General features: G+C 30.8%; 2 protein-coding genes across 2 annotated transcripts; one reads left to right on the plus strand and one right to left on the minus strand.

The window, feature by feature from the left end:
• The first annotated feature begins 3,885 nt into the window (after nucleotides 1–3,885).
• LOC132924500 (uncharacterized) lies at nucleotides 3,886–5,466 on the plus strand. Its single transcript, XM_060988862.1, has 2 exons — nucleotides 3,886–4,040; nucleotides 4,122–5,466. Exons 1-2 carry the CDS (start codon nucleotides 3,886–3,888, stop codon nucleotides 5,464–5,466), a joined length of 1,500 nt encoding a protein of 499 aa, XP_060844845.1.
• Nucleotides 5,467–7,911: 2,445 nt separating this feature from the next.
• Nucleotides 7,912–9,828, minus strand: LOC132926135 (uncharacterized). The gene is made up of 5 exons (XM_060990473.1): nucleotides 9,808–9,828; nucleotides 9,336–9,454; nucleotides 9,228–9,269; nucleotides 8,921–9,114; nucleotides 7,912–7,926 (listed from the first exon to the last, which is right to left on the minus strand). The coding sequence occupies exons 2-5, from the start codon at nucleotides 9,451–9,453 to the stop codon at nucleotides 7,912–7,914; spliced, it is 369 nt and encodes a 122-aa protein (XP_060846456.1). The 5' UTR covers nucleotide 9,454; nucleotides 9,808–9,828.
• Nucleotides 9,829–10,726: the final 898 nt, after the last annotated feature.

Below are 10,726 nucleotides of genomic sequence, written 5' to 3' on the forward strand. Positions count from 1 at the left end.
CCCGACAACAACCGCCTTATCATCATTCATCCCGATAGAAGACTCGCAGTACTACCAATCAGCGGTAGGTCTTCCTTTTTTGAAAACTTTCCACTTTCAAGCTCTACCATCCGTCCTAGGGTATTCACTTACAGCGAGTTTCCCAAGGCTAGCAGCTACGCTGCTAGTCTTATATAATAAAACGTGAACGTGTTCGATCGTTGTCCGCCCGAGCGCTGCCGGTACTTTAGCGGAGAGCCAATCGGAAAATTACCTTTCTTATCGCTTTATCGCCTTTTCGCCGTTATCGCCGACGGCTTCACCCGTCGCCGGCGTCGCCGAAAGTCCCGCGATGTTTTTACTGTATCGTTTTTTTTTCGAGTAGCCGTTTGTGCGCTTACTTTGGCGTGCTCTTTTTTTCGCATTGACCGATCTCTTGGATATAATTTTACGGGCTAATACGTATATAATACATAGTATAATTTATATAATTTTTTTTTTTCGATATGGGCATTAATTCTTTGGATATAAAATATATAATACGCTAAATTTGATTAAAAAAATTACGATTTCTCGACGGACGTCGTGGGTAAAACGGTGCTAAGCGCCCGATTCGTCGCGGCTCGGAAACGGCTCAAGTGCTCGAGATTTGACGTCGGTGTTCAACTCGAACTGTAGTCGATAGGTTTAGGCGTTAGGATAGGTTATAGGATTAGGCAGGTGTGACGAGAACGAATCCCGCTCAGGCGGTATTTCCGGCGGCGCTTTGATTAACACTGCGAGTCGTTTTTTCCATTTTTTTTTTAACTTGATAAAACCTCATTATATTAGTTTTACGTACGATTTTATTTTACGAGTGTACTTATTGCCATCGTCGAGAGTCCAATGATTTGTCGATAGCGGTGTGCTAATATATCTTATCGTCAACAACAAATTACCCATGTAATAACATATTGTAAATCTATTTATTGTTTATTCGTCGTAAATTTCCTACGACTATATTATATATCACACATATTTCGTTTTTTTTCTACGTTATAGTTAAGTCTGTTGCAGATAAAACCAATACCTGCACTATAGCAAACACCTTATAATATATATTAATATATATGCAATAACAAAAATTCATAACAGACATAAATGTACAATATATACATAATAATAAAATATTTAAAAACACGTTACGTTTAACAATATACATATAATTTAATATACGTCCACAATATATAAGTGGGAAATCGTACAAATATATTTGTGCGTGGGTGTTTCAGTATATAATTTAAAAAAAAATGTGAGTAGGTAGAAAATATAATAAAAATAATTAAAAAAAAAAAATTTAATTTATTGTTATTGCTTTAAAAAAAAGAATTAAATACATTATTAATTACAATAATAGTAAAATAATTTTAAACATAAATGATATTACTTATATTTATTTTTTTTTTATCATAATAATTGTACATTGACGTTCTGTTGGACTTAAACGTTACAAACATAATATGTTATAAGTATATTATACGTGTAAAACTCATACTCTCCTCATCTGTTATTGTTACACCGATTATGTAATAAACATAAAATAATTAAATTTATTATATTTCTAATGTTTTATATAATATCTACCTAATAAAGTACATGCAATTGTATGTAATATTTAATTTTTTTAACACAATACATTGCAAATTTAATCACGTATATTATATTTAATAATAATATATAATATTAATGAGTGTATTGGCTGATGTTAGTATTTAATATTTAATTTTTAAATACCCATTAGGTATATGCTGTAATGGTCACGAACAGATTGCCTACATAGGTGGCTTTATTATACATAAACTGATTTTCACCGTTGATTGCTGATTAATAAAAGTACTTTGACTTTCTTACGAACAAATCGACACTCTACTATCGACTTCCGTGGGAATCGAAACAGGGGTTAAAGAAAAGTTCTTATTTCACTGATTGCGCCCACGAGGTCTGCGATCCGACGAAGTCGGATTGCCTACCTGGTAGGCATAGTAGTTGCATATAAATTTATTTTCACGAGTGATTACTGATTATTCAACGCTCAAAAGACGACATTCGACTATAACAGTTTTTCCTACTTTCGACGCCAGGAGGTCAGACAATCCGCCGTAGGCGGATTCCGCAGCCGGTTATCGATTTACACCGGTAGAGGGCTGATAGCTAGACACTCAAAAGTCTACGTCTCAATCTCGACTTTCAAAAACTTTTCACATTCGAAAGAAGACCGCCAAACTATCGACAACTTATCATCATCCCGATAGAAGACTCGCGGTATTACCAATCAGTGGTACCAACACCGCGGACTTATTACCGCCAAATCTTCTTTTTTTGAAAACTTTCCGCTTTCAAGCTCTTCCATCCGTCCTAGGGTATTCACTTACAGCGAGTTTCACTCAAAGCGAGGCACGCTCAGAGCGAGGCACACGGGTGCTAGTCTAATATAATAAAACGTGAAGGAGTTCGTCCGTTGTCCACTTGAGCGCTGCCGGTACTTTAGCGGAGAGCCAATCGGAAAATTACAATTCTTATCGCCCTTCCGCCGTTATCGACGACGGCTTCACGCGACGCCGCCGTCGCCCGTGCCGACGGCCCCGCGACTCTTGAAGCCCGCTCTTATCACCGCCGTCCGGTATCGTGCTCCCGCGATTTTTTAATACCTATCATTTTTTTTTTTTCCGAAAATTTCGACTTTTGAGTAGCCGTTCGTGCGGTCTCGACGTGTTTTTCGCGTCTTCGGTGTGCTCTCTTTTTACGCGTTTGTTTTCTCCGGGTCGCGATCGCGTTGACCGATCTCCTGAATACGATTTCACGGCCTTTGAGTTATTTTTTTTGAATAATAAATCATGTTTTATATATATTACGCTAAATGTGATTAAAAAAATTACGATATCTCGACGGACGTCGTGGGCGTAGAAATAAAAAAACACGTTTAGAGTCGAATCGTACGGATTTCGTGGGTAAAACGGTGCTAGACGCCCGATTCGTCGCGGCTCGGAAACGGCTCAAGTGCTCGAGATTCGACGTCGGTTTTCAACTCGAACTGTAGTCGATAGGTTTAGGCGTTAGGATAGGATACAGGTTTTAGGCAGGTGTAACGAGAACGAATCCCGCTCCGGCGGTATTTCCGGCGGCGCTTTGATTAACACTGCGAGTCGTTTTTTCCATTTTTTTTTTTTACGCGATTTTATATCTTAAAATTTCGACATTTTTTTTTTCCGTCATAGATCATTGAATCATTATGACTTCATAATAAATAACCTCATTATATTAGTCTTACGTACGATTTTATTTTACGTGTGTACTTATTGCCGTCGTCAAGAGTCCAGTGATCTGTCGATAGCGGTGTACTAATATATCGGAAGGTTTATTCGTCGGTAAATTTCCTACGACTTTATTATATATCACACATATTTCGTTTTTTGTACGTCATAGTTAAGTCTGTTGCAGATAAAACCAAAAGCTGCACTATAGACGCTGTGCAAGCTGTACAACAGCGCTTTGTGGACAAATATTGTACTAATAGGAGGGAACATTAAAACGCATTATCACTTAACGTATATGGGATACAGTGATTTTTTTTTATTTGAATGTTAATAAATAAATATAATATTTATGTTAATGATAGATAATTAAAAACAGTGCACTACCTAGGTACTTGTTAATAATTTGTAATAAAAATAATCATATACCTAATATATTATATATTATTCATCTAATATTCTGATGATATTATTATTGATATTTTCTGTATTTTGATACGTAGGTAATTAAAAGTAATTTGTACTTGTTAGTTTTCATTGCTTACTACCTAGTAATTTTATTATTCTTAATTTTATTAGGTAGGTATTTTAAGTTTTTTTAAATCATAAATTCATAATGAATAATAATAAAAAAATAAAATGCAAAAAAATGTGTTGTGTAGTGGATTGTCATAATACCTATCAAACAGGACATAAATTGTTCAGCTTTCCAAATAGAAGCTATGAAAGAGAATTAAAAGCAAAATGGATAAATAGTATTAAACGAATCAAGTATGTTTATGATTATGATTTTTAATGTAGGTACCTATTTCTTTTCAATAACTAGTACCTATAAACAATTTCTATACTTAGTGTTGATGGATCACCATGGCAACCAAAAATGCATGATGTTGTGTGCAGTGCTCATTTCGTTGGAAACATTCCATCTAAAAATCCCAACAGCCCTGCCTATATTCCAACATTATTTCCTAACACATATAAAAAGATATCAATTAATGAAATGCAGCAAAATGATAGACACAATCGCTACAGAGCTAAACAAAGAAAATGCAATACTGCCACACCATTTACTATGACAATAAATGACTCAAATTTAGAAATTAATGAAAATGTGGTATCAACTAATTGTAGCCATGATATTGGAACTCAAGTAGCTTTTGATGTTTCTGACGTCCAATGTTTTTCATTTGAATGCACTTTTGAAAGGGGTAATAATTCAGTTAGTACATTTGTTGCAAGTATTTCTAACAAAATGCTTACTAATTCAAAAAAAATATTAGTTGATAAATCATGTGGCCCTATTTCTGACAATTTAATTTCATGTCTTGATTGTCAGAAATTCCATGGATATGAATCAATTAAGCACGAGTCTTCCCTAAAAGATTTAACTGGAACATCTTTTAAAGTATTTAATCTTCTTTTATCAATGATGCCTGAATCTTCTAGTAATAGTAATTTAAATTGTAATAATAAACTACTAATTTTTCTTATAAAATTAAAGCTGGGTATAACTTTTTCAGCACTAAGTGTGCTTTTTAATGTTCATCGTACCACAATCAGTAGAATATTTTTTGATACACTCACAATTTTAGTAAGTAAAACCAGTGCATTTATATTTTGGCCAAATAAAAAAACAATCCAAGAAACTCTACCTGAAGTATTTAAAATTAATTTTCCTGAGTGTCGCTGTATTATTGATTGCACAGAATTTAAAGTTGAGCAACCACCATCAGTGGAACAAAGAGTTTATATGTATTCTAGATACAAATCATGCTATACTATAAAAATACTTGTTGGAATTACACCAAATGGTTGTATATGTTTCCTTTCAAAGAGTTATGGAGGAAGAAGCAGTGACTCTTATATCACTAATGATAGTGGATTTCTTAAGAATTTAGAACTTGGAGACATTGTTTTGGCTGACAAAGGGTTTCCAGGTATTAAAACATTATGTGATGACCAAAAGTCTATATTGGTAATGCCACCTATCTTGCACAATGGGAGATTTACTGAGGAAGAAATAATTAATACTTATTCAGTTGCTAGTGTTCGTATACATATAGAACGTTTGTTTGCTAGATTAAAAACTTATAAAATATTAAATAATATAAAAATTGATTTTCTACCTCATATTGATGATATTATTAAAATGTGTTGTGTTTTAACAAACTTACAATCCCCAATTATTAAGCAATAACCAATGTACTTATATTTATTATGTTATTAAAATAATTATATATCAACTTACCTATACAATTTGTATACATGAGTTTAGGTTTAATTATAATTTAAGAAATATAAATATTACATGTATAATTAATTATTAAGTATGTACATATTATTTTTTTAATGAAAGATCTGTCAAATATGTGGAAAAATTAAACTGCTCAATTTTTGATACTGCCAAGCTTATAAAATTATTATTTCTTTCTACAGTAATCAGAAGTGGTTTAACATAATTAAAAATAAATAAGTCACATTTTGTTAAACCTGTACAAAACATTAAAAATTGACATTGTGTGTAATATGTATGTGTTGGTTTTAATGTTACCTTACCATAACTGTCATATTTCAGATAACTCAAGTTTAATTTTCCACCAGTCTCTATAGGTGTATTTGTGCATGAAATAGGGCATTTAATTTCCAAGACTCTGTCAACTTTACCATTCTTTATAATTAACCCATCTGGAGAAGCACAAATCCATGGGTATTCCGTATGAATAATTAAACCACACTCAATATAATCACATTCAGTATATGTTTTTAAGTAAGATTCAATTGCAGTTTTTTCAGTCATTATACCATAACACACATTTATTGATGCTTTACCTTTAAGTACAGAATTTGACATCAAAATATTAGCAACCTTTTGGTAAGACATTCTTGTATTAATAACTTGATGAGTTTTTGTAGCTGAAATCCTTATTTTTCGTTGTTCAACCCATGTTTTTGATTCAGACTGTTTGATAGTTTGAATAAATATCTTTTTCACTTCATTGTCATTGACAACAATATTGTTTAAATAGTAATTATATTCATTTATATTTAATGGAAACTTGTAAAAATTGTTGAAATTAGAAAAGTTAATTAATTTTTGTCTAACCAAAATAAAATCTAAACTTGGTCCATGTCTGGAATATAATTCATTTATTTCTGTTTGATCTACTAACCATTTTACACAGCTTTCACATTCTCTGTCTAATTCTGTTTTAGTTTCTACACTTAGAAGTTTACTGAAGCTACATGGAATATCAAGAATATTATAGTTTGAAACTAACTCAATATGATTTACTTCTACTAGGTCATTAGTTTTAAATTTTTTTTTTTTGGAATAAATAATTCTGAAATTGTTTTTCCTTTTTTGTATTTTTGCTCACCAGCTTTTGAAGGTTTCCCCCATTGTTTCTCAAAATCTGTTTTAGACTTAGCATCTTCTTGATTAATATAGTGTACCAATGCAGCAATGTGTTTACACTTCTTCCCAGCACCAGCTGGACACTGACATTCTGCATTAGTAACATTTCTAGTAGAGTCCAACTTAATTTAAAATACAAAGAAAACATACAATTTAAATATAAGTAGTAACTAGTATACTAATATACATATTATAGTTTTACTCTTTTGCTTACTTCAAGTTTAACTTCATATGGTGGGTTACTAACAGATGCTTGTCTAATTACAAGTGATTTAATAAATGAAATACCATCATTAATTATTACTTCAGTGCAATTTATTACATGTCCACTGTTAGCCAAGTTCATGCCTTTTTTATTATTTTGTACAACTTCGTAAAATATGGTTTGAAAACCACAAGTTATTACGATATCTGGGTTAGATGTCATTTTTAAAAATGTTAACACTACATTAAAGCTTAATAGGTAAACTAAATTAATAGTAGGTATTGGCTTTCTAATGTGCAATAATTTGAATTATTTGAGTTGGCTTATTAATTATTATTTTTGTCTTTTTATCTGTTAAATATCTTATCTATTCAAAATATGATAAATAATAATAAATCATATAATAATATTAAAATGTCAACATTGATTATTGCAAATAATATTATAAATAACAACAATATTAATTTAATATTTTAATTCCTATACATTATTATAATAGCATTTATCCCTCCATTAAGTGTAACAGTTGTCTCCCAGACCGCGCTGTTTTCCATAACTTGCACAGTGTCTATAGCAAACACCTTATAATATATTGAAAATATTGAGGACAAATATATATATATATAGTATAATAACAAAACTGATAAAATGTACGATATACACATAATAATAAAATATTTAAAAACACGTTACTTTTAACGATATTCATAGGTTTAACTATATACATATAATTTAATATACGTCCACAATATATAAGTAGGAAATCGTATAAATATATTTGTGCGTGTGTATGTGTGTGTTTGTGTATATAATATAAAAAAAATGTGAGTAGGTATAAAATATAATTTAAATAATTTAAAAAAAAAGAATCAAATACATTACAATAATAGTTAAATAATTTTAAACATAAATGATATTACTTATATTTTTTTTTTTATCATAATAATTGTACATTGACAATGTTCTGGTGCACTTAAACGTTACAAACATGATATGTTATAAGTATATTATATGTGTAAAACTCATACTCTCCTCATCTGTACACAAATTATTGTTACACCGATTATGTAATAAACATTAAATAATTAAATAAATTATATTTCTAATGTTTTATATAATATCTACCTAATAAAATACATGTGATTGTATGTAATATTTAATTTTTTTAACACGATACATTGCAAATTTAATCACGTGTATTATATTTAATAATAATATATAATATTAACGAATTAACACTGCGAGTCGTTTTTTGCATTTTTTTTTCGATTTTTTTTTTACGCGATTTTATATTTTAAAATTTCGACATTTTTTTTTTCCGTCATAGATCGTTGAATTATTATAACTTAATAATAAATATAGTTTTACGTATACGATTTTATTTTACGCGTGTACTTATTGCCATCGTCGAGAGTCCAACGATTTGTCGATAGCGGTGTGCTAATATATCAAATGACTATCTTATCGTCGACAACAAATTACCCGTGTAATAACATATTGTAAATCTATTTATTGTTTATTCGTCGGTAAATTTCCTACGACTATATCATGATATATTACACATATTTCGTTTTTTTGTACGTTATAGTTAAGCCTGTTGCAGATAATATAAAACCAATAATACCTGCACTATAGCAAACACCTTATAATATATTGAAAATATCGAGGACAAATATATACATATAGAGTATAATAACAAAACTGATGTATTGTAATAATAAATATATTAATATATATATGCAAAAACAAAAATGTACAATATATACATAATAATAAAATATTTAAAAACACGTTACGTTTAACAATATACATTTAATTTAATATACGTCCTCAATAAATAAGTGGGAAATCGTATAAATATATATTTGTGCGTGTGTGTGTGTGTGTGTGTGTGTGTATAAAATATATAAAAAAATTTAAATAAATATTAGACAATTTAAAATTTATTGTTTTTGCTGTAAAAAAAAGAATTAAATACATTAATTACAATAATATAGTAAAATAATTTTAAACATAAATGATATTACTTACATTTTTTTTTTCGGCCGCCTCCGCTGCCGCACCCGGGGCTTCCGCCGCCGCACCCGGCGCCACCTCGGATGTTCCCGGGGTTTCCGCGGTACTTTCCGGGTTCTCCGCCGCACCCGGGGCCACCCGCTCCGGCCTCTCACTGGAGCCTATCCCCGCCGCTGCAGGCCGCTTATATTTTTTTTTCGATTTTTTGCCTGTAACACGAATATACAATGGAATAATATACTGCTCACGAAAAGCACACGGGGCAAGTGAAATTTAATATATATATATATATATAATAATTATAAATATATAAAATACTCACATTTCCGCGCAATGTGACCGTAGCCGTTGCAGTTGAAGCAACCTGAAATAGAAAAATTATATAGAATTATCATAATGAGGTCTGCGGCTTAAATTTCGATAAACTTACGGCGTACGGCCTGTCTTGGCCGCGGGTTTGCGGGGATTACCGACGGGTTTGAATTACCGTAGTAATTCACCCGCAAACCCGGGCAATTGTTTATGGAACCGATGTTCAAGTTGTCCATGCTGAAATAAATTATAATTAATTAAGACACACACATCGTTCTTTTTTTTCCTATATAATATATATATAACGTAACGCGGTGACCAGATGTACAAACATATTTTAATAATTTTCCTACATACCTATTAGAATTGATTATTTAAATAATTTTTCATTCGAATATAAGTATTTAATTATTTAGAAGATAATATTTAGCCCAACTACGATCTTACAGTATATTATGCATTTTTAGCTCGAACCATAAAATAAAAATGAAAAAAAAAATATTTTCTTATGAAAAACTGCAGTACATGTGGTCATCATAATATACTCTAACTCAACAATTAGCAAATATAATTAAATATCATGTACTTACGTCTTCGGTGTGACAATTGGAAATGAACGGCTTTCCCGATTTCACTTTACGACGATGTCTGTTATTTCGTATACATATTATACCCACCTTATATTATATTATTAGATATATATATAAAATGTTGGTTATGACTTTATGAGCGATACCGTGTTTGAACGTCGGTTAAGAGGACGCCACACTAAAAGTGAAACGTATACAACGGCCGAGAGAATGCGCTGTTAAGTGTTTTCGCGATCCGCATGCACGCGACGTTTTAACCACGCCCACTACTAGTAGTCGGCGGCCTGGTTACGATTGTGTTTATACGGGAGCGATATTTATTATTATATGAACCTTCGTCTATGACGGATCGCGCGTAAATATACACGTAAATGGGTATATTATGCAGCTGTAATATTTTTAATATCCGCGGGTACCTACGTGATTTGTATTTAATACGTTATTAGATACTTACTTCATAAAATATTTATTCATTAAATAATACCTAATTTATAACAATAATCTAAACTAATATTATCTAAATATCTATAAATATTAATTTTGTAGTATAGTTATATACTTAGGTAAATGTACCTATTGCGTATACATTTTACGTTATACTTTAGTTCATGAACCTGTTGCCACTAACATATTTTTTTGGTAATTCAAAGAAAAATAGAATATTGACTATTGAGCACAATAACCTGTACCTACTTACTTACACACACTTAAAAATTAAATACATTATTTTATGTAGTTATGTAGGTAGGTATAAAGAGTTAAAACGATCTAAAACTAAAAACATAAAAAGATTAGCCCACCAAATTCAAGATTACAATAAGAAATTAATATGTATAAAGATTAGTAGTATAATAGTATAGATATTTACAATATAATATAATAATATATTATACTATAGTATAGTATATTAGTATACCTA

Source organism: Rhopalosiphum padi, chromosome 3, assembly GCF_020882245.1.
Source record: "Rhopalosiphum padi isolate XX-2018 chromosome 3, ASM2088224v1, whole genome shotgun sequence".
NCBI lineage: Eukaryota > Metazoa > Arthropoda > Insecta > Hemiptera > Aphididae > Rhopalosiphum > Rhopalosiphum padi.

Coding starts and splice junctions, on each gene's coding strand:
- LOC132924500 (XM_060988862.1), top strand. CDS start 3,886: ATGAATAATAATAAAAAAATAAAATGCAAAAAAATGTGTTGTGTAGTG. Junction 4,041..4,121: donor AATAGTATTAAACGAATCAA/GTATGTTTATGA, acceptor TTCTATACTTAG/TGTTGATGGATCACCATGGC.
- LOC132926135 (XM_060990473.1), bottom strand. CDS start 9,453: ATGGACAACTTGAACATCGGTTCCATAAACAATTGCCCGGGTTTGCGG. Junction 9,270..9,335: donor GCCAAGACAGGCCGTACGCC/GTAAGTTTATCG, acceptor TTTCTATTTCAG/GTTGCTTCAACTGCAACGGC. Junction 9,115..9,227: donor CGGTCACATTGCGCGGAAAT/GTGAGTATTTTA, acceptor TTCGTGTTACAG/GCAAAAAATCGAAAAAAAAA.